The 25,470-nt window shown below is 32.9% G+C and overlaps 1 protein-coding gene across 4 annotated transcripts in view; it reads right to left on the bottom strand.

The window, feature by feature from the left end:
- Window positions 1-25,470, bottom strand: part of LOC110997549 (ankyrin-3) — a 115,929-nt gene that overhangs the window by 35,274 nt on the left and 55,185 nt on the right. For all 4 annotated transcript variants that reach the window (XM_045630630.1, XM_045630627.1, XM_045630628.1 and 1 more), the window contains exons 7-18: window positions 24,820-24,944; window positions 24,336-24,482; window positions 23,422-23,551; window positions 22,486-22,685; window positions 21,900-22,053; window positions 21,336-21,569; window positions 20,599-20,697; window positions 19,905-20,033; window positions 19,381-19,480; window positions 18,519-18,617; window positions 18,174-18,267; window positions 17,158-17,266 (exon numbers count right to left, since the gene is read on the bottom strand). In XM_045630630.1, the coding sequence (XP_045486586.1) occupies window positions 17,158-17,266; window positions 18,174-18,267; window positions 18,519-18,617; window positions 19,381-19,480; window positions 19,905-20,033; window positions 20,599-20,697; window positions 21,336-21,569; window positions 21,900-22,053; window positions 22,486-22,685; window positions 23,422-23,551; window positions 24,336-24,482; window positions 24,820-24,944 (1,620 nt within the window). The remainder of the gene's footprint in view (window positions 1-17,157; window positions 17,267-18,173; window positions 18,268-18,518; window positions 18,618-19,380; window positions 19,481-19,904; window positions 20,034-20,598; window positions 20,698-21,335; window positions 21,570-21,899; window positions 22,054-22,485; window positions 22,686-23,421; window positions 23,552-24,335; window positions 24,483-24,819; window positions 24,945-25,470) is intronic.

The following is a 25,470-nucleotide window of genomic DNA, read 5'->3' on the forward strand; positions in this document are numbered from 1 at the left end:
ATTCAGCTTACAAGACGTTTTAGTTAGTTCTTGTAGAAATGTTACAAGCATAATGAGTATTACTTTATTTTCCGATAAATAATTTTAGTATTTTATGTCGATTTGTTTAATTTTATTAATTTATTATTTAAAGCGAATATGACCGTATCCATATGTACATACAATGATTAATATAATACCTCTCGCCCTTAATGTTTACTTTATGTCGTGACTAAAGAAGACATTATCTATTAATGGCAGCTCAATGCTGAGATATCTATTATTGAATCAATCAATTTTCTAAGTGGGATGAGTTCAGTTTAAGAATTGGAATATAAATTATATTACGTAAGCATGTTATATATGTCGTCATATTTTAGATGTAGATATATTTCTGTTCGTTTGTCTTGCTCGAGAATGGCTGGACCGGTTTGACTAATTATGATCTTGAATTGTAGAAGTTAAGCGAAGTGGAAGTTTTAACATTGGGAAACACATAAATAATATGTAAATAACAGTACCAAAAACGACAATTTAATTTTCCAATAAAATTGTGGCTTTTACTTTTAGCTGTGACATTCTATAAGAAAGGCTAGGAAATATGTGATATCTTTTAAAAAATAAAAGATTATTTCTTGGTAGATATAGATTCGTTCAGAAATTTGTGTTTCGTATCTGTAGTAAGAGAATGAGGTCCGATCTCCTTGGTCTTTAACAATTAGGTTTTGACACAAATATGTTTAGGTAGTACAGATTGGGCAAATAAAAAGCCAAATAGCAAAACGTATCATAACCCAAAACTCTTGGGTAATAAAAATCTTTCTGATGGCATTTTATAAAGAAAAACCAATGGTACTGATTTAGAAATAGCCAGCTTCCCCTGGGAGCTAAGGGACTTCCAAGATTAATCATCAATAAACATTCCACATCAATTCGTTGTAATTAGTACTTGAATTGATCAATGGTCTAAATAGGATGAATAGTGGTCGTATTAGTCACTAATAGGTTATCGAATACGAACGGGAAATTGGTTTTATCGAATTTCACTTAAAAATTTAGATGGTTATACTAGAAGCGAAGTTTTGATTTACGTGTATTGAATCAAATCAAATCAAAAATCATTTATTCATACAGGTAACATAATGTACACTGATGAACGTCAAAATATACTTTAAATGATTCTAATTTTACATTTACTGTCATTTCTTAAATCAAGGGCGTAGAACGGAAGAGATGAACTGGCAATAAACTCTCCGCCACTCTTTTTAATCGCCAAGTTTTTTTTACACAATGTTTGTAAGGAGCTGCAACCATTACACCATGTTCCATATGACATATTGAGTAATAAAGAATAATTGAAGTCTATACATCCTCTCTTTTAAATACAATAATAAAATAAATGCCATTTAACAAGTAAGAGTAATTATTGCAAGAAAATGTCGTAAGCAATGACATTAAATTACTGCTTATTTAACTGTTTTGTTTTGCTTAGTAGGTGTCCGATTCACTAGGTCAATAGTAAAACAAACATCTTATAATAATTATTAAGTGATAAATATGCTATTTTACGATTAAGACTATCAAAAATGCAAAAATACTTAATAATCCTAATTTGGATTTCTGTAACTTTGTACTATTCCTTAAATGTTTTTTAACGACGCTCAATAAGGGCAGTCAGTGCAGCCCATGATTACCCATACTGAGTGTGTTTCTGGCCTTTGATAGTAGTACACTGTTTTTTTTTAAAGTTCAGAAAATGTTCTGTTATCTATGTCTTATAAAACCCACCAGTGGGTACCATATATCGGTTAGGCACGATAGTACAAACAACAATGTCTAAGTAGAATTTGTGTAATATCATAATTCAGTACATCTCAAGTAACTCTTTTATTATAATTCTGATGCAATACGCATCTGAGATCTGTGGGAAAAACAGATATTTCTCAGTACGTTAACATTATTATACTTTTACTAATAATTAAATTTGGTCATAATTATAAAACAAAAACAATATATATATAAGTGGCTCATTAATCGAGATTTTAATATGTATTAAGTGTACTGTTCTGACATTTCGAGTGATAAAAGCAAGCACACTTTGGACTGATTCGTTAATGCATATATAATTTGAAATTGTACTACTACATTGATAGTATTAAAATAATTGCCCAAATTGCCCAAACAAATAACAACCATCCAGTACCACTAAAACACTACATTGGTCTTTGCCTCAAATTGTCTGTTTTATTATGTATCTATTTTAGGTGATCAGTCTTCGATAAGTCTTTAATTTTTGGATTTGAGATCCGGCTTCTCAGGATGTTTTCCTTAATTGTACGAGCAAGTGTTGTGAGATAGAGAGAAAGTCTATTAGTGCACTGTCGGAAATCGAACCTACGATCAAGGATGAGAATCGCACATTGCAGCCACTCGGCTAAGACTAAACGGTCTTAATTAATCTATAGAAACAGCAGTAGCCAGTATCTACTCAGCCGACTATATAATATAATCAAAAACATTGAGTATTTTAAAATCGTGACTTCCTATTTAGGAAACATAGCTAATAGTTCTTAAAAGGAACCTAAACTCTTTACTAACGACCTTCACGTTCACGCGTCATTTATATTAAATCATCGTTATAATTGAACATTTCCGAACGATTATTTATTAGGTTATTATTGTTCACAGTTCCGTAGCCTTGAGGTGATTTGAATCATCAGCTCCTGTTTAAATTTTTCGTTTTATAAAGGGTATTCAGACTAGTTTGTATGTCAGATGACCAAACAATTTGATATTGTATCTGTGCGGTACATTTCGATTACATAATCACGACTGATGAGATTTTTCTTTTCTAATATTGGAAATACAGTATAGCTCAAGAACTGGCATATTGACGGTGTTCAATCATGATATAATATAAGGCTTACTCAAATACCATATACATTTTTTTGTATGTTTTGTGATTTTTGTGTTTGAGTGTAACCATACTCGCATAACGCATTCTTAGGATCCTAATTAAGCATATCAATTCATTTTTTTGCATTTATGTTATAGTTCAAAACAATGAAGAATCCATTACAATTCTCGAGAATTCAATGCAATGAAAACGCTGATACAATTTTCAATGGAACAATAATGGTAAAGTGTATTTTTCTTGCTTGAGCTTACACATAATGTAGTAATAAACTGACACACAATGCGTATGAAGTGAAGTGTCTAAAAATAAATGCCTGCAAATATTTTATTTTATTTAGGTAAAAGTAGTCCAAAGTAGAGTCCCTATAATAAACGAAATCTATTTGAAGGATTTCTAACGCTTTAAATGTTAATAAATCAAAAATATTATATACTCTCTATAATATATTCGCGCGATTAACACGTGTTTTCTGTGACCTTTTATCGACTAAAATTAATTTTGGATAAACTTTTCACCCTTAATTGCCTGTATACGATAAAAAATTCCCTCAACTCTAGCACTTATATTCCTATCAATAAATATTATTTTAGCGTTGTTAATTCTAATCGTGAGGTCGTTTTGTTATCTGTTGACACAGGAACCTGTTTCAATGTAGGTTGTAGCAAACATATCATTAAGCGAAAATAGATTTTTGCTTCATACTAAGCGCAGTTTTAAGTAAACTCGATACTAATAAGTACAAGTTAGAGCTACCGACTTCATAAATATGTCTATGTCCTACATTGAAAATGTTATAGAATAAAAAGTTTAAAAGAACAGAAGCACTCTCCTACTAAGTATATAGGAACTGTATATGAACATACCTTCATAGTGTAGTAGTTTTTAATAATACAATTATGATTAGGTACATCTAAAATTTGACCAAGATACTCTTATAGAAATATCGCCGATACCGATACCAACGTTTATTGTATTAAAATTATAATAAGGTAAAATATATCATGTTTGGCTTTGTTTTTAATATTTATTATAAAAATATAAACAGTCACAATTATGGGATTAAAGGTTATTAACGTTCAGAATTAAGAGTAATAATTAAATTAAAATAAAATAGATCACTGTTAACAATTAAAATTAACATTGATAAGATTTTTGTAATTCTGTATTTTATGTAAAGCCAACTAAAGTGTCTAGCGAAATGAAATACGTGGGGACAAAGCTGGTGACATGGGCAATGATAGTCCGTATCTCGTTTGCAATGCACTAGATCAAAAAAGATGCGCGTTTACATGAGTTTTTTAAAGCGCGAAATTTGAAAAGTATCGTTATATCGGCTACTAAAATAACGCCGACACCGATATATCGGTATCGGTATCGGTTGCATTCCTAGTTTCAAAATTCACTGTAGCAAACTTTGTATTAATTTTGACGAAACATTAATCCGCCATGGTTGGTGTAAAAGTATCACTATTTTATTTTTATTAATATTATTTTACTTAATCTTAATTTTGTGTGTCACCGCTAGAAGGGCTTTGTAATGTTATAATAATAATAATACGTTTAATTTGGAACATAAGATCATCTAGGTATCACTTATTCCACGTCAATCAATTCGAACCTGTAGGCATCCCTACTCATCGGCAAAGAAGACAGAGGGCCGAGAGAAAAAGCCGGCGTAAAAAACTCTCGGTACTCTTTTAAAAAAGCAAATCTTCAAACAATATTTAAAACAAATATATCAAATTAATTAGAGCTATATAAGATTAATGTTTTAAGCATATGTAGAAGTCTTAATAAACACACTTAGACGGTAGAGCTACTGTAATAGAAAACTGTTAGTGCTTATTCAAAGGGTGGTTAAAAGAAATAGACAGTAGTGTATTAACATCGGAGTTACCAATACGACTTATGTAAGATACTTAATGCCTCCGACGACTACATTCTGGGAATTGTATAGAAAATATTAAAAAAAATAATAGAAAACTTTTTCAGCTCATGACCACGACGGCGCGTCTTTCAAGGGCTTCCCTTACAATAGTAGAAACTAATTTTCACTACAAATTAACATTCAACGGGTGTGTATCACATGTTTTACGACAGCGGAATTCCATACAATGAATACATTATATTTTGAATGGAAGTGTCCGCTATGTATTGTTCGCGTTATCGTATCAGCGGTTACGAAATTGAAAACTTTGGCAATGAACTAAATATTTGGTCATACATATAGAAAAGATAAGTAACAAATCTATACTATTTATAAACTATTGACTCTCATTTATGCTTCTGTTTTATTATTCGATATTCGAGGTCGTGATTAAAATATGATATACTACCGGCCTGTTTCGGCTTTGCAGGGGTGGACATTTTTTTTTACATTTTTTTGGCGATATTTTTTTTGTCCATCAATAGTTTTCACAGCGCATGCGATTAAAGATATTTTATAGGTATTTTTTGCACCTTGAGTAACATTATTGTAGTTTGAGTAGGCATCATCACTTTTTTCTTGCAATTACAATTGCTTATGCTTATATTTATCGCCGATCCGATTGAGACATTTCGTTATAAACATACTCACATACAAATCTTTCCTCATTATAATATTAGTTAAGATGAAGAAATGTAGACGTCATGTCGATTGTTGAAGACATGTTCGCTTCCAGGGCTATAAAAATGAATTTGATAAGTCTACAATAGGTTTTTAGCGCACAACCTGTGTACCCGCACTTTACCACTAGGCTACCACTGCTCAAAAACGTACTAATATTAATTTCTTGCTTCATACAATTTTGTTATCCACAACAATGTAAAATATATTTTAGTTTATAGGTTACAGAGACATCTATTTTCGGCTTGGTCCCAGTTTTATCAATCAATATCATAAAGGTCGTTTATTCTAAAACATTTGAGTATACTTTGTTGAATCAGTTGATCGTAACATGTTAAATAAAAGCCTATCCTTTTCCGGTTACCATTAGAATTCTAGTTAATATTAAAACTGGAATTTAGTTACAATTTTATATCTAGTACTATAATAGAAGTCGTAAATATTTATTCATGTTTTAGTTTTTGATACTATGCTACTACTAATATATCGTCCACTATTAGCAACAATTCCCTCTGTCCGTCTCTCTCGCCCACTAACTCTGACTCTCACACTAACATAAAATTATTTCACAGAAGTACTTTTTAAAGTATATTTAGTGGAATAGAGTTGGCAAGGACCGAAAAAATAGATGTTATAAATTCGACGTAAGAAGGCTTGTAAATCTATACAGTAACTTTGACGACTTCATAAACAATGATTCGAGTTATTCAAAATCTATCTATTCTGGTTTCTAAACGGGCCGTTAAAGAAATCTCGGTAACTGTGGAATAAGCTTTGTAGGTAAGACAGGTTGTATCAATAGATCACAACTTCGCATCTCACTGGTGAAACAAGTTTCGCAAAAATAGCTTTAAACATATAGTGTACGCGATTTTAAATCCAGTTATAAAGTTTGGCGGAATGCCATTAGACAAAACATTCTGAAAATTTTCACTGAATCAAATGATCTTATTTTCATATACTACAGACAATAGTGTTTATACTCTGTGAATATTTAAGAAAATCGATTAAGTTTAACTATGTTTACATATACTAAATAACCATAGATTAATAACATTAATGCCATGTTATCAGAACCTATATGTAAAATATATTAAGGCTTTGAATTGACGTTAAGTAATTATTTATTTTCTATCGTCATAATGAATGATGTCATAGTAATACATTTTAAAAACGCCGGTATATTCGTACAGTAACTCACAGTAATCCTGAGTTTAATAAAAACCAAGGTGTCTATTGTATAATCATAATCTTACCTTACTACAATAATTATTTTCCGTACAACTTTCCGTTTCACCAATTCACATCACAAAATTTTCACGAATTATCACATACCAATAATAACTTAATAAACCTGTTATGGCAACACTGGATTTGATGAATACGTGAAACGCCGTGAGCGGTTGATTCGCGACTGGATATCGGCCGGTTTGGTTGCAAAAAGTTTAAACAGAGTTCATAACAAATATATATTCTCAATGATGATTCAGAAACATGTGGCATTTGTTTTAATTGAATTATCATTTGTTTTATGCATTTATTAGTTAGATATTTTCCATGAATGCCTAAACAATTTAGAGTTCATGGATATGAAGGTAAGAAATTTCTTTAAAACTCATTTTGAAAGTTAAAAGACAACTGTAAAATATAATTTTCACGTCGATTAACATAACATTTGCCTTTTTTTTAAAAAATAAGTTAAATTAAGTATGTATATCTAAGTAATTAATTTGTACTTCACGCGCTTTATCAAAATGTATATAAGATAAGGATACTAATTCGCATTTATAACCTTGTATATATTAGAAGTGTTAGACATATCTATATTTCTAGAATATAGCTAATAATCGCCAATTACTAACATTTTACTTTTACTCACACACGCACATAAGCGCTTGGCTCTACCGAAATAAACATATTTAATAACATAATTTTAATAAAACTAATTTCTTTAAACTATTTAAAAATATTTATATCCTTATATAAATCAATTAAAACAGCGAACTACGTCATTATAATTAAGTAATTAAATAGACAAAATAATTAAGTAGTTTAAACTGTCATTGTTTTATGCACAAAACATTTAGTAGAATAACACGATAATTATAGAAACTCAGACATAAATAACAACCAGAGATTTAACCTTTACTAGTCTCAGACCTTGGATTCGGTTGAATAGAATTCTATTTATTAGAAATCTATTATTATTAACGCTTCACAGTCCGTATAATATATATAAATGAAATGTATAAACAACTCAACGATTATTTTCAATAGAAAACGTATATTTTATTACAAGAAAAATTGTTTTATTAATATTTAAACGATGTAAATGTTTTTGAAAACACTCTACTAAATTTTAGACTATGGATATAGGTAAATAGTCATAACAAGATTGTTATGGCTATATCTAGTGACGTCATCATCTACACGGTAAAGGCTTTTATATATTAACACAATACATTTCAAATTAAGAACAAAGTTGATAGAGCTATGACGTAATACACAATATAAATACAGAAGCATTAATATTGAAAAAAAAGCGCGGGAAGTGTAAAAATAGGCGGGCGTCTTTTTTTGGCTTAACTTTTGAAAATTAAATTAAAATAAAAAATACAGGATCAGTTAAGTTATAAGGTGTATATAGTAGTAGTTATTGTTGATTATTTATATTTTTAGTTTGTCTTAATAGCCTGGTAAGTTATTTTATTTTATTATATGTAGATAAGAATTTTTCTCTTGTCGTCCATGATGGAGCCCGAAGACCCTGGAGGGACATCCCTCCAGGTGTCTCATGTAGTTACAATCGATGCGTCTGGAATGGAAACGGAAGGTTCCATTATCGATACAGACTGTTCGGATAGCACGAAGTCTGTTAAAAGAAAAAGAGTATCTGTGAGAAATGAAAAAAAGAGAAAAAGTTCCCAAAATTTCCCTAATGATTTAAAAGACAATATAACTCCTAAAGTCATCGAGTCTGATGTTAAAACAACAGAAATACCCCCAAATGAGGTTGCCCACTCTAACAATATTTCAATTAATCCTCGCGTTGCTAGGTCGCTTTACCAGGCGTCAGACCCTGCGCCTTATGTTGTCCATGTTCAAAAAATCATGGAAACAAATCAAACCGGATCTGTTCACCCCATACAATTTGGATTTTTCCTTAAAAAAAATCATGTTAAAAGCATTGTAGAGGGAAGTATAAAAAAAATAGGGAGGAATATGTTGTCATTGCAATTTGGGACATTTAAAGATGCTAACTTATTTTTAAATCATAAATCTCTCAACACAAATAAATACAAAGCCTTTATTCCGGCTTTCACAATCACCCGCATGGGAATTGTGAGAGGTGTTCCGTGTGAATGGGATGAAAAAGAAATTTTAGAAAACATTGAGCTTCCGCAGAATTGTGGAAGTCTTTTGAAAGTTCGGAGGTTAAACAGGAAAATCTTTGAAGGAGAGAATTCCAAGTTCATTCCAACTGAGACTGTAGTCTTAACCTTTGATGGGAAGATCTTACCTCCCAAGGTCTTTATATGCTACAACTCCCTACCTGTAGACCTTTATATTTACCCCACACTGCAATGTTTCAATTGCTGCCGTTTTGGTCACACCAAAATGCAATGCAGAGGCACTCCAAGGTGTTACAAATGTGGTGACAACCATTCAAGTATTAGTTGCAAGACTGAAAGGGATGATGCTGTGTGTATCTTATGCTCTGGTTCTCATTTTGCAACGGATAAAAAGTGCCCAGAGTATGCTAGGCAAAAAGCTATTAAAGAAACAATGGCTAAAAAGTCAATATCATATTCAGAAGCCAGTAAAGTCCATCCACCAATTTCTAAATCTTATGCAGACGTTGTTGCTTCTGCGTCATCGGCCCATTCTGGTCCGAATATTTCTTATTCCAGTCCCTATAATTTAACAAGCCCTACTAAGACTTCCACACAGTCATTTAGGAAAACAGTATTCATGAAACCCAAAGCTCGTCCTAAAAATGTAAGTAAGGGATATGATCAAAAAACGCATGCAGAGCTTATCCAAGATTACAGCAACATTCCTTCCTTTTCTAAAGGTTGTCTCAACAACTATAATGATTTGTCAGAAATAATAACAAAGGATCTCATCATTTCTATAATACAGTACCTTTCACAATCTGACATAATTAAAATACCGTCCAACGATGCCCCTTCTACAAAAAGTTTTTTAACTAATGGACAGTCAAGACCATCCTCAAAACCAGTCTCTGGTGATTCAATGGAATTGCCGGAGCATTAATAGTAAAAAAAGTGACCTAATTTTTTTATTAAATAATTACAAACCATTTGCCGTCTCTCTTCAAGAGACTTGGCTTCGTCCCGGATTCAATTTTAGAATTCAAGGACATATCTGTCTTAGAGAAGACAGAACAGATGGGTATGGTGGAGTTGCACTTATTCTTAGAGGAGGTGTGCCATTTGTTCACATACCCATCCCTAATCACAGTGATAAATTTTCTATTATTGCTGCTAGTGTAAATAATATTTGTATTGTAAATATATATATACCTCACCCTTCCACTGAAGTCTTTGACAATATTTGTAGCATTCTATCTTCCCTCCCGCGCCCTATTTTGGTCACGGGAGATTTCAATGCACAACATACTATGTGGGGAAGTTTTAAGTCTGATCATTATGGGGCTAGAATCTTGGACATCTTAGATGATTATAATTTATGCCTTCTAAACACCGGTTGTCCTACTAGAAGGACACAGCCCCATGAGGGTATTAGTGCACCAGATCTTACCCTGTGTAGCCCTTCCCTTGCTCCTACATTAAACTGGTGGACTCTATCGTCTTCATACGGAAGCGATCACTTTCCAGTAATTGTATCATTTCCTCAAAAAATTAGAGAACAGACAAAGGCTCCTCCCCGTCTTAAATATAAACTTAAGGAAGCCAACTGGTCATTATTTAGAGATAAAGTTCAACAAAATTTAACAACCATACCTCCAGTAAATGACAGCAATAATCATTTTTGTGCTGAAGCTTTAACACAAGCCCTATTACAGGCTGCTGAGGAAGTTTTTCCAATTAAAAATAAAAGTGGCAATGGGTATATTCCATCACCACCTTGGTGGGACAGTGAGTGTTCTGCGGCTGTAGCGGAGAGAAAGAAATCTGAAAGGAATTACAGAGAAAATTCTACAACACAAAATTTTAATATTCTTAGTAATCTTATAACTAAAACACGTAAATTATTAAAGCAAAAAAAATTCAATGGCTGGAAATCTTTTTGTGCCTCAATTTCACCAGACATTTCTCCATCGGAAGTTTGGCAAAATATTCGGAGATTCAGATCTGCCTTTAAACCTCCTAGATCTCATTTTATGGATAGCAGTACAGTTGATTTGTTTCTAGACAAATTAGCTCCACCATATGTGCCATTTATAGATAATATTTCTTTTCACTCACAGCCTTCTTTCCTCTCCCAGCACAGAAGTAGTGATTCACTCATTTCGTTTAGCCTTTCAGAACTCAAAGGGGTTCTTTCAAAACTTAGGGACTCAGCCCCAGGTTGTGATGGAATTCCATATTCTTTTCTTCAAAACCTAAATGACTCCAGCCTTTCTTATTTTCTCAGTTTAATTAATTCAATTTTAACATCAGGTAATATTCCTCCATCATGGAAAATCCACGAAGTTATCCTAATACATAAGCCTAACAAACCGATTAATGATCCATCATCATACAGACCAATTGCATTAGCTTCAGTTATATCCAAAATTTCTGAACATTTAGTTAAAAATAGGTTAGAATGGTTTATTGAGAGTAACGGGTTATTATCTCCAAACCAGTTTGGATTTAGGAAAGGCAGGGGTACTATGGATAGTCTCAGTATATTTATGACAGACTTAAGATTGGCATTTTCATACAACAAGCCTGTGATAGCAGCATTCTTAGATGTGTCTGCAGCCTATGATAATGTCAACCTTATAATTCTGAAACAAAAAATGATTAATTTGAATATCCCACAAATTTTTATAAGTTTCATAATAAATCTTCTCTCTGGTAGAATGCTTAAAGTAATGTCAGAAGATTCCTACCAATCCCGTATTGCCTGGAAAGGTTTACCACAGGGATCAGTTTTGAGTCCCTTACTTTACAATATATATTCTCATGATCTGGAAGCCTCCCTTAAGGGTAAAGTTAACTCACTCCAATATGCAGATGATTTACTCTTATATATCTCAGGTAATTCTATTGACAACATATCTGATACTATGACATATTCCCTTCAGTTGCTAAAAGTCTGGCTGGACAATAACTCTCTAAGCCTTTCAGTTCATAAAAGTATAATAGTCTTATTTTCACGTATGAGACTTCCTCCATCAGTAACTGTATTTTATAATAATATTAGAGTTCCTGTTAAAAGTGAAGCAACATTTCTTGGGGTAATTTTAGACTCGAAACTTACAGGAAGCTCTCATTGCAAATATATAAGTGCCAAATGTGAGAAGATCCTAAATATACTGCGTTGTCTCTCTGGAGTTTGGTGGGGAGCCCACCCTTTCTCTTTAAAGCTTCTATATAATGCACTAATAAGGAGTATTTTAGACTATGGAACATTTATACTTGAACCCTGTAGTGCAGTAGCTCTCCATAAGTTAAACATTATCCAGTCTAAGGCTCTGAGAATAATTACTGGGGCTATGAGATCGAGCCCTATTAACGCTTTGCAGGTCGAATGTTCTGAAGCTCCCCTGCACCTCAGACGACAATTTCTTTGTGACAGGTTCCTGTTTAGGGCATTACAAGTCTATAATCATCCTCTTTATTCTAAGTTACGGTCTCTGTTGGAATGTATGAATTACCCGTACTGGGCTCATAAATCGCCGCCATGCCTTATTATTAGTCTCCAAAAATACTTAGCTCTTCAAGCTCCAACACACAGATCACAATTCCTTCCTATATTTTGTGTTAACTATGATGCATTAACATTAGATCCTACTATTTTGTTTGACTTCGGTATAAGTAAACAAGATCTTTCTGCAAATGCCAAATTTACTGATATTATTGACAGTGACAGCCAATGGAAACATTACCATTTAATTTTTTGTGATGCTTCCAAACCCGGTCCCGAGGAGTGTGTGGGAATTGGCGTTTTCCATCAACAGTTTGACATTGTACAGAAAATAAAATTACCTCCAGAGACTTCAGTATTTACTGGAGAATGCTTTGGTCTGCTGAGGTCTCTGGAGTACATTTTAATAATGAAGCTTAAAAAGTCAATAATTTTAACTGACGCTAAAAGTGTCCTCCAAGCGTTGAAAAGATTTCCTTTTAGCCGTAATATAAATAATCACCCAGTAATTATTGCATGTCGCGATTTATTATATCAATGCTTCATCAAAAAGTACACTGTATCTTTTGCTTGGATTCCGGGTCACTCAGGTATCTTTGGCAATACCAAGGCTGATAGGCTTGCCAAAGCTGCGGTCAATGACGGAGACCTGGTTCCATACAAAAATTTTTCTTGTGATTTAACTCTCCTTCCTAAATCCCAGTTAATAAAATCTTGGATAAACATTTGGCGTTCTTCAAGTCAGACGAAAGGACGGTATTACAACATGATTCAGGGGGATATACCTCCTAAACCATGGTTTTCTACTTTGACGCTTGGTAAAGATATTACTTCGACCCTTATACGTATGAGGCTGGGCCATGCATGCATACCCTTGCATTTGGCAAGGCTTAACCTTTTGCCTGACGACACATGTGAGTGTGGCAATGACGTTGGGGATTTTAACCATATATTTTTTGCCTGTAATAGACATGACCGTTCCGCTTTTATATCCTCGCTTTTATCCATAAATATTCCTTTTCCTACTTCTATTTCTGTCCTTTTATCTAATATAAATATTGATGTATATAAAATTTTAGCTAGTTTCATTTTTCATAACAATATAAAATTATAACCTATGTTTTATGTATATACGTACTTATAAAAAAATTTATCTGATCCTTTTCCAAATTCCGTACTAATTTCCTATCCAATAAACCTAATAATGCACTTCCTAACTTTTGTACATGGCTGACGCACAAACCGTGCAGGCCAAGAAAGGGGGAAAAAAAAAAAAAAAAAAAAAAAAAAAGCATTAATATTTGAAACCGTTGCCCATGACAACGCAAAACATAAAAGCTCGAATAATTTAAGGCGTAGATTATAAAGTATCACTATCAAGTGTCATCATCGGACCAAGGAAGTCGTAAAATTTCAGAGTGTCAAGTGTTTAATAAAGGGTGTGGTGTATTCGATTTCACGATCGTTATTTCCGACATAGAATTAAAGTGTACTGAGAAAGTAAATTTAGAAAGGAAATAATCATTATCCTAATTAGAAAATAAATACATGATGAAAAATATGTTTCGTGATAAAATGAACTCTAGTTTTTTAAATCGGAAATTACCTTGCTAAAACAATAGTTTCTCAGTATATGATCTCATCTTATTTCAATAGAAAATAATGTTTGATCTATCTATTGTGTGACTTTTACTCTAATGTTAGTAAGGATATATGTTATAGTAACATATATTAGATATTGTTCTTATAAAAAGCTCGAGACATGTATCATCTGGAGTAATCGAATAAGATTAGATAATGACCATACATCGATCATGTAATGTAAAGTACTCGATGAAATTGTGGTAGTGACTATGATTTCAAAAAACGCTCATATTATTAAAACGAGCAGTATTTGCCCGGCAGATTCGGAGTGTGACCCTCATAGTTGCGGTTTTATGTTCAAACCCCGACTGCAACAATAGATTTTTTGTCTATGTGTTATAAACACTTGCACACATGTGAAGGAAAACAAAATGCTGATCACCTACTTGTCTATAAGAAAAAGCTAATGATAACGAAACAGATACAGAAATTAAGCAGTGACCTGTTTATTTTTTTATAAATGCGAGAAGCGATTGGTTTTGACTATTGAATAATTATTTTTAAATTAAAATTTCCCATAGGTACGAGATAGTTTTTTTTAAATATAATAGGGGGGCAAACGAGCCTGCGGGACGCCCAAAAAGGTAGTCGTCGCAGCCCATAGAGATTAGAGACCCATTTTAAGTGGGTGCGTTGCCGGCCTTAAAGGGAGTAGTACGCTCGTATTTTGAATTGTTGGAGGTCGTATCTCTCAGACCCCCCCGCCGGTAGTCGATCGTCCACAGTTCACTAGTACGGAAAAGAAAATGCTTTGTGAAACGGAGCGTGGAAGATTTCCAGCCATGAAGGCGATGTTGGTGAATTTCAGAATTCATGCGGCTCGTACGATGCTGAAACGCGGCAGGATGGAGCATCCCTACTAAATAACAATTCCTCAGAACACTCACCGTAGTAAGTTCTATGTATAAATCCACTCTATTTTGTTACAAGGTTTACCGAGTCCTACAAAGGTTCCAAAATTAATCGTTATTATTATAAGAATGATAATACTCTAGAATATTTATTATTATTTTTATGTACCTATATATTTATTAATTATTAAATAGGAGGTAAATTGGTAATTTTATACCAATATGGCTTTATCTTATCGTCATCCTACGGCTCATATGGAAAGCAATAATTCGTAGTTTACATGTTACGAACGAATACGTGGTATTGTCATACATTTATGAATTATGTAAGTAATGATGCATTGTTGGGGGCCGATCATTTGCTTACAATGCACAGTCTGATTCTGGGCATTGTCATGTTAACTTAATTAAAAATATGACGTAATCTGGCTCTGATAAATACTATAATATATATATTTATGAACATCACGTGATATAAATAACTAAATTTAAATTTACTGCCAGATCTCAAATGAATGAGAAGAATGATACTTACTGAAAACTGGCAATAATCTTTCACTCTTTATAAGTTTTTTGTTCTATATTCGTTAGAAGCTTCTCATTACATTTTAAATATCATTATTTGAAATTTTGCGATATTATGAAATTAAGCATTGTTGTACAGGCCCATGAGGAATAGGGCAGACTCATATCTGTCTTTATTGGCAAGTATATTGGCTCTTCTGTGTTTCGTATTATGTCTATGATATTCACGATGTTTTCCACCTCCATACAAGCAAGTGTCCATAGCGCATAGAAATAAAATTTATTGATGGTCTGGGATCTATTCTCAAACTGATATTCCTCTGCTTTTTAAAGACACATTATATTTATACTTATTTCTGTTAGTAATAATTTATTGCCGCAGTTATTCACTCCAGTTTTATTACTAAAGCTGAACAGGACGGACTATCAGTAGGTACTAGAAATAGAAGAAAGATTATATAGAAGACAAAATATTGAAAACTATACCAGCGACCCGCCCCGGCTTCGCATGGGTGCAATGCTGATAATAAAAACAACTACAGAAAATCTGTGAACGTTGTATATAAAAAAGTAGGTTATCCATAAGAAATAGACATATACCATCACGGACTTTTCTGTTCACCTTTTCAATGTGTACAATACTTAGTACATTATTTTGATAAAACTCGTAGGGTTCAGCCTGCGTTTGCAATGTAAGCGGAAAAAATGTAATTATTCTACATATACGACATCACATTAGAAATCTCAAAAATAGCAGTACTTCTCCACTATTTAATGGATGTTATTATACATATAAACCTTTCTCTTGAATCACTCTATCTATTTAAAAAAAACCGCATCAAAATCCGTTGCGTAGTTTCAAAGATTTAAGCATACAAAGGGACATAGGGACAGAGAAAGCGACTTTGTTTTATACTATGTAGTGATATGTATTATTGTTGTATTTTTTTGTTTAGAATGGCATGTAAATTTCCATCCACCTCATTCCGAGTGTAAGTTGTCATAAAAATTAAATTTAGAACGCATAAATTTTAAACGGTACTCAGTTTCTATAAGAAGTTTGAACAGTACCTTGATAATTCTCTAAATCCATTAACCATTACTGCAATACAATTATCCCATATATTGAAGAGATCGACTACTTAAAAACATGTTCAACGCACATTCGAGCTTATTTTCTTTTAATAAAGTTTATTTTCCCATAAAATTCTCGTAAAACATGATCGATTATTCGGTCAGTTGTACCTAGTTGGCCAGTATCCAGTTTTCAATTTATGCACGGTTGGCGGATACTATTAAATTTAGTTGAGCTTTATTTAGATCAAAGATATGCGCAGACGCAATACCTCAGGCTGTTGTTTTTCACCAGAATAAGAATTTTGACGGGCATATGTTAATAAATCAGCAGTATGTTGAGTACATACACTCAAATCATAAAATTCCATTAAAACTGATAGGTACCATTGAAGGCGTGTAATTGTTCAGTTCTATCTTATGTAAATAAGAGTCTGTTTCACCATGTATGGATAAAGTACCAAATAGCTATGCAACACATAAATTATTCGGAAGATAAAAGTTCCGAATAAGAAACTTCGCGTTTCATGACGAATAGCGCTATCTGGTAGTCGTGAAACGCAACAAACAGAAACAGACCCTAAATATCATATGAAAAAAAATGTGACAATGGCAATGTTTTAAATACGAAATATTCTACAACTTTTCGAGACGACATAAAAAAGACTATGAGAGTTCAAGAAAGAAAGATTATATGTATTATTCTATGTACTTACCGTTGTCACCTACAGTTTGGCTTAGTGTGTTTTCGGTGAGTGGCCGCAAAGCCTCTACAGCGCTAATATATCCCAAACGGTCTGCTATTGCGCATGCTGTCTGGCCATTCTGTTCAAAGAGGTGATAAATTAACATAACATCATTAATTAAAAAAGGTATATAGCAAATTTACACGGATATTCTTTTCTAAAACAAGCAGATCCCTAATTTAAGAACTACTTAATGGATTTTGATTAAACTTGAACAATTCGCCTAGAAAATGCCTGCTTTAAATCATATCGACAGATTTCGTCCAATAAATTTTGCTCTTTTAGGGCTTTCTTAATTTTATAAGCGTGACGGTATTTACGCCCCGAGAGTATAACCAGACGCAGGCACTCTCGTCAACTGTTACATTGCATTCATCCGTTACATAGCAATTTACATTTATAATACATTATTTCGCTTTTATTCTATTCCTGTACGCGGGTGGTATCATTTAAATCATTATCATTTAAAGGTCCCCGAGGATGCAGGAACCGTACACAAACTATTTATATTTATTTAATTCTAGATTTATTACATTAAATTTCTCGGAGGTATTAGGTATTTATTACCAATAAACACTTTATTTAGTGCTGAAACAAAAAACTGTATTTCAATTCATTATCCCTAGTGTCGCATAACGCCATCAATCTTAAAATAACTTTTTTATTATAGGTAAACAAGTACACTTATACACGTCAGTTCGCAAGACAAAAGCGTAGAGCGGGCAAGAACTGGCAAGAAATTTTCCGCCACTCTTTTTAACCGCTAAATTTTGAGTCATACAAATTGCTTTTCTCCAGCAAATCAATTCTAAAGATGATAAATGATCCCAATTTAAATATTCGTCAGATTTATAAAAAGCTTTATTGATTAATTTACGTTTATCAGGTCTTTGAATTTGTTGTAAAAACGAATACAATCTCCATATAAGGTGTGGTTTATCTGGTCGTCTATTATAACACCCAAGAAACACTAAACAATAGCTTACCGCAGACAGTGCGTTTGGATCAGCATTGTTTTTAAGAAGAAGTTGAATGATAAGAGTATGGCCTTGTTGCGCCGCCTGGTGTAAAGGTGTGAAGCTGTTGTAGGAAAAAAATGTATTAATAAAAAAATAGATTCCCTTTAATATTTCCACAAATTTCTACTTTTACTGAAAGTCTAATACGATTAAAATGACTCGACATCATCCAGTCTATCACCGACTACTGACTCAAAACCATGAAACATGAAAAGTATATCTATCACTAATAATGTAACATATATAGGCATTCTTGAGTTTTTGTAAATGAAATGAAATAAAAAAGCAGTCTTCATATGACTAAATCGTTACCCATGAGCAGCCGTGGCAGTGACATCAGCGCCACCTTCAAGAAGAGTCTTAGCAGCGGCGTGGTGCCCATGGTGCGCAGCCGCATGTAAAGGCGTATATCTGAACACATAGATTTAAATTAAATTAGGTAATACTTAACAAAATATTCAGGTAAAATAAAGTAATATATATCTTAGTTTTGCATACATTATACGTTCGATCAATTTCGATAAAATACTAATAAGCTATGTCACCGTGACGACGCACGCTGTTAAGCACGCGAAACGTCAGATAAATTTAAAATTTTGTAAATAATTATAAGTTTACAATTATACACAGCTTCAACCCAGTAAAAAGTGTTTTCTTTAAATTTAAAATAACTACTTCGGATCAAACATCGTTAACTTATTAAACTTAAAAATAACAGTAATCTATACTAATATTATAAAGAGGAAAGGTTTGATTTTTTGTTTGTTTGTATGAATTGAATAGGCTCCGAAACTACTTGGCAGATTTGAAAAATTCTTTCACTGTTGGAAAGCTACATCATTCCTGAGTGACATAGGCTATATTTCATTTTCAAAAAAAATAGGCATCCTTACTAAAATTACGATAACATTAACATTTGTTTATTATTTGATACAATTCTAACAGATGGCGCTGAGTTAAAGGTAGTTTAGTTTAGGTCCGTGTCGTGGTACCAACGTTTCACATAAGTTCTCCTACGGTTTCCCTTGATTAATTTACTACTATGTAATATAACAAAAACCTTAGCCACAGCAACGCTTGGCCGAGTTTGCTAGTGTAGTTATATATCTCTGCAAAAGTTGAAACGGAAAATTTAAAAAACTTATGGATAAAGGCAAAACATATAGAAACCTACCCATCTCGTGTTCTTGCAGCACAGCGTCCTCCTGATGCCAACAATGACTTGAGGACAGCCGTCCTGCCTTCGGATGCTGCTAAATGTACTGGAGTAAGACCTGAAGACAGTGATTGATTAGGTAAAATATTGAATTTTTTACATTCCCTTTTTTGTCTCTAGGTTTTGATAAGGTTATTGGTTTAACTTATTAAACATTTTTATTATTCGTCTTGATTTATATTATAAATTCGCACTTTTGCACTTCATTCTGTTTGATGTTATTGAGGTTTCCTGGAAGTGTTTGCTTCATAGCAATAACGCCCGTTGCACTATGTAATGTTTTTTATTATATTTTGTTATTCGTTTTTATATAGTGCTATAAAGTGTCTACATACAAATAGCAAACACTACAGACATATATCTGTTACTTAACATTGGAACCAAAACATTTTTATTTAAAAAATATTTATCTATCCATATAGAGATATTTTACATGCCCATTACAATACGCTGATTATGTGTTCTAGTTTTTAAGAACTTACCATTACTAGCTGGTACGTTGACATCAGCGCCTCTCTCAATAAGCATTTCTACACAATCGTCATGGCCTTCCTGCGCAGCCATATGAAGAGGTGTGAAACCTGCCTTCGACTTTACACTTGGATCTGCATCTATATATCATTAAAATATAAATAAAAATGTATTACATTATCTTTTAAGCATATACAACTCTTCAGCTCCTGGGATCCAGTTGTAAATAAATTGAAATCGCACACATACTTAAAAGCAAGGGAACATCAATTTTGTCGCAATAGATGGCGTTGATGGCAAAATTTCAATGACTTACAAATTACAATATCAAATAATCTGTCAACTTGTGGCAGTCTCTCACTGACCACGATAGCAAATAAAGAAATATTTATTTTTTCATCCAAGTAAAGTTTTTTTTATTCCTTTGGAGCAAGTCATATGCAAACACGAACGTATACCTTAAAATAAGAAACTTGGGTGCGTTACAATTTTATTAGTTTATTAAAACTTCATGATTAAACTATATAACTATAGTTCTAATCAGAAAGCTCAGCAGCAGCTATTTTATTGAAACTTAATAGGTAGGTTGTAGATAAAAGTTTACTACAAGTGTTTTTGTATGCTCTATATAAAACATGTGAATTGTGATTACAAAAGGTGAAATGTGTAGAGAAAACTGACACTAAACTCTATTGCAATACGTACCATGTTCGAGGAGCGCAAATGCGATGTCTGGATGGTTGTGCCTACACGCGATGTGGAGGGCAGAGTGGCCGTTCTTAGCTAGCGAGTGGGGGGAGGCACCTGTTCACAAATGGGACTAGAAAATGTGGGGCTAAATGCGGCAAATGGGATCTAGCAATGAATACTATAGCATCTGGGAATCGAATGAAGAAATAACGTTTGGACCAGTGGTGTTGTTATCAAAATAGTACATGCGTAAAAGTACAAAGTGTAAAAAATAATTATAATTCATTAATTTCACTTTAACCAAATTTTTTTGAATAATAAAATCCAGTTTACTTTATAACTACTACCTACTCAGTTCATTAAAAGTAATCTTACACCAGTAAAGATTTTAGAAAACCAATCCGAAGCCAAAATCTCTAATTTATCTGCCTGACTTTGGAATCATTTGTATTCAATTTCGTAAAAGTTGCACTTGCACTTAAGTATTGGTTACATTAGACCATTCTCGAAAACAAAACTATTTAACGCTTATGTGGTAGCTAGGTAATTTATATGTTTTATATTAATTCGGATAGTGAGAAAATTTTAAAACTAAAACGAATGAACTGTATTTCTTATTTTTTAAATTGTATTTAAATTTTCAAAGATGTCTTTAGTATAATTAAAATAATTAATGAATATTTCACTCAATGGATGACTCGGAGTACATACTAGCATATTTACTTCTTTAGACTGATTAAAATAAAACAAACCTTTGTCCAAAAGCAACAATGCGATATCGGGATGCCCATAATATGTTGCCATATGTAAAGGTGTAATATGGCTTTTTCCGGGAGCGTCCGGTTGTGCTCCCCTAGCGAGTAGCAACCTGGCAACACCAATGTCTCCATATTTCGCCGCTAGATGGAGCGGAGTAAAGCCCTTTCGTGTCTCTGCTTCTATTGGCGCTTGGTTGTCTATTAGGATAGCTGCTACTTCTTCTTTACCTATTATTTTGTTTAAGTATTTTAATATGCTATAGGTTATTTTTAAAAGTAAAGACTATATTACTCGCGAGCCCCCTGGACATCGAGAGTGTCCATGGGAGGCGGTATCACCTTCTATAAAAAACATCCATAATTTAGAAAAAATATAGATTAATTTGAAATTATCCGAGTAGCAATAAAATAATTATGTTTTATAGACCCTATATTCCCTCACGCTAAAACTGACTTAGACGATTTTTGGGCCCTGAAGAACGCAGGCAGGTTCTTAATAAACTTGTAATTATATCACATGATGTTAATTGTCACTGCCGTGAATAATTATTATCTTACCCTCTTTAGCGGCAATGTGTAATGGTGTGTATTTGTCCTTAGTGGTAGCAGCAACATCAGCCCCATGCTGCAATAACAGCGCTGCTATGTCGGCGTGACCCAGTCTGGCTGCAACGTGAAGTGGTGTTTGTTCCTCGCGGGCACGAGCTTCAACCTGTATCGAATCAAATATTGACGATTTTTCACATATTTCCTCAATAGATATATTGTTAAAATTTATAGTTATAATTAAAGAGGGCGTACAGTATAGTTTCACTATAAAATTTAATATTAGCTTTCTGTAACACACTTAGTAATTAATTTAAATAGGATTTTCGTAATTGGAAGCAAAAGATTTTTTTTTAAATATAATGTGATAACTATATAATACTGTTTTTATTGTAATAATGCGATTTAATTTTATTAAACAAACTCTTTATTGTTCTATCTATATGTATGTTTTCTTCTGTGAAATTCAAATACATATATATTTTTATTATTCCATAATGTAATACCCTATAGCTATAGAAACTTAAACATATTTTATAGATATAATTGACAAACACCACCATTTTCATCCATTATTTTAGAAAGCAGGACAACTGACCTTAGCATTATTCCTCAACAGCACTCTAACTAAATCCGTCTGGTGCGCTCTAGCAGCAAGATGCAGTGGAGTCTCTCCTCTCGCGGTAGCAGCATCTGCATCAGCACCAGCACCAACCAACACCAACGCAATATTCATACAACCCATGAATGACGCTACGTGGAGTGGTGTCAGACCTGACTCTGTTGTTGCTGATTTACCTGAAATTAGAAGACTATATGTAGTTTATTTTTAATTTAACAGACTGAAGAAAAATACATTTAAGTTGGTTAAATAAAGTGTTGTTATTGACGTTACAACAAAAGATTTAATAGAAGAACACAGACAATCTTGAGCGCTGTCACACTTCATAAAATGGTTTGACAGAAACTAGATTTCAGTTGGATAGACGTTGTGTTTTGAAGGAAGAGATCGGTTTTTTTGTTGGACTTTTAATTTTTAAGTATTAAGGAAATAAATATGGCCTATCTTACAGAGATAAGGTAAAAACAAATTTTCTTTATAATATTAGTTTAGATAAATTATTACATGCAAGAAATGTGTGATAGAAAAAACATAATTTTAAAGTTGTGACCCAATCACAATAAAATGCTAATCAAACTAAACTCAACTCTATCACTCATGGAAATCACACAAAGGAACTTTCAAGACAAAACCAAAGCTAAACAGCCTATTTACACATATTCCACTAAAATATACCTGTAGTTCTCTTTTCAACTCAGCAAAAACACAATTCAATTGAAAGAGACAGGACATTTAAAGAAAACACTTTAACGGATTAAAGTTATGTATTATTGTAAACTTATAATTATTTAAACATAATTTAATCGACGTTTCGACGAAACAAAAATGTATTTAAAAGTGTTTTCATTAAATGTGTAAAAGTTATGTTAATAAAAGACAATACTATGAGATAGGACATGTTAATACACTTACTAGCACCATATTTGAGCAACAGTTCAACAACTTTGAGCCTGTTTTTCTTGCAGGCGATATGTAGAGGCGTAAATCCGTTGAGGGCTCGGGCGTTTGCATCTGCATTTCTATCAAGTAGAAGTTTGGCAACCTGTAAGTTTGTATTGTTTTTAATTATTAATTAAAAAATATTATTAATTAATAATAGTAATAAAAAAAAAATCAACGTCGAATATCTGTGAACATTATTTACCTGGTATGAGATACATATAATATCAAGAAGTGTATTGATACTTAGAGTAGCGCAACCAAAGAGGTCTCGTAGGCGCGGCGCTGTTAGCGTATACTCAACTGATGTCAACATAATTCTCTTCAACTTTCTACTCAATATTTATTTTTGATTAATAAGAGTTTACAAGAGATTAAAATTTGCGTTCTCAATTAGAGCGCGGGTGATAAATAATAATTCTCTCTAATATTATAATAAATAATAAATCGATAATTATAACACTCAAGTAGTATAAAAACTGTGATTTCAATCTTGGACTATCATAGCGTATTATTTGAGCATTGAGTAAATCGTATTTTGATATTTCAGTTACGCTTGAAGTATATATTTGGTTTATTTTATTGGTTGGGTACAAGTCCTAATATAAATTGTATAGAAAGTACCCTCTAAAAACCCCTGGACTTTTTAATTCCACCTAAATTTGGGTGAACACCCACGCACCAACAAACAGCATGGTCGACTTGTCCAATTAGTTATACTTGTCCATATTTTAGCCGCAGGACATTGCATTAAATAATTAAAAAAAACTGATTTTACATCTTCTCTTATACTATATAGCTTCAAATATAAGAGTAATAATCTAGCGTTAATCTCCATCATGACCTTACCTAAGTACATAAAATAAAACAGAACATAATTTCGTGACCTTGACATGTCCGCAATGTGCGGCTACATGCAGCGCTGTGAGGTAGTCGACCGTGACGTCATCGATAGGTGCGCCTTCCGAGAGTAGCACTTTTGCCGTCTCCACGTGTTCGCCTTGTACCGACATATGGAGGGGAGTTAGACCATTCTGGAAGGGATATTGGATATCAATATTTATAGCAAAAATATTTGAGATTGAAATTTGTAACATTTTTGTTATAATTCGTAAATTTAAACAGAACAGTAAATTTTTTAAATAAAATCTTTTAATTAAATATCAAAGAAACTTTTTCTCTCAAATGGAGTGTCAGAAAAACTGTAATCGCAAAATTTTAATATAAAATGACACGTTGAAACCTCCCTCGATTTTTTAAGTCAATCAATATAAAAATTAGGACTCTTTGCTCAAGTTATGACTTTTCCACTCAATCTGAGCATTGGCGTCATAGTGTTAAAGATTAGGTTCAATTGGTAACCCCACTTACTTTAGTTTTACTGGTGATAGGGGCACCATGTTGTAGCAACCTGGATACCACATTACTGTGACCTGACCGCGCCGCACAGTGTAACGGTGTCAGTCCATCACGAGTCACTGCTGCTATGTTTGCACCTATAAGAAAATATTACTCAGAAACTTATCGCCCATGAAAGAGTGATTTAAAATGTGAATTGTAATAGAGCTTTATTACTGCGTAAAACGGTGCATTTTACAATAGATAGAAGTATTATTTTATGAGGTACGGTTTGGACGCTTGTAGATAGATTTGCATACGAGATCAGGCTTCCACTTGAATTAACCACAAAATTTATAATGCCTATTAGATTTAAAAATGATCATGAAACAGATTCAAAAATCTGAGGCCAAGACCTAAAGAGGTTGTATCGCCACTGATTTGGTTTATTTTTTATTTCATTAAACCTATTTGACGAAAAATTAATGACACTTTAAGATAAGGAGTTCAACCGAAAAAAACTAAAAAATAGTAAATCTTAATATATATATTTCTTGTGTGCGTGTGTATGTGACTGAACTCCTCCTAAACGACTGGACCGATTTAGACGAAATTTTTGTGTGTGTTCAAGGGGATCTGGGAATGGTTTAGATTCACAATTTTGTCCGCTGGACAATGTTTTTT

Source organism: Pieris rapae, chromosome 13, assembly GCF_905147795.1.
Source record: "Pieris rapae chromosome 13, ilPieRapa1.1, whole genome shotgun sequence".
NCBI lineage: Eukaryota > Metazoa > Arthropoda > Insecta > Lepidoptera > Pieridae > Pieris > Pieris rapae.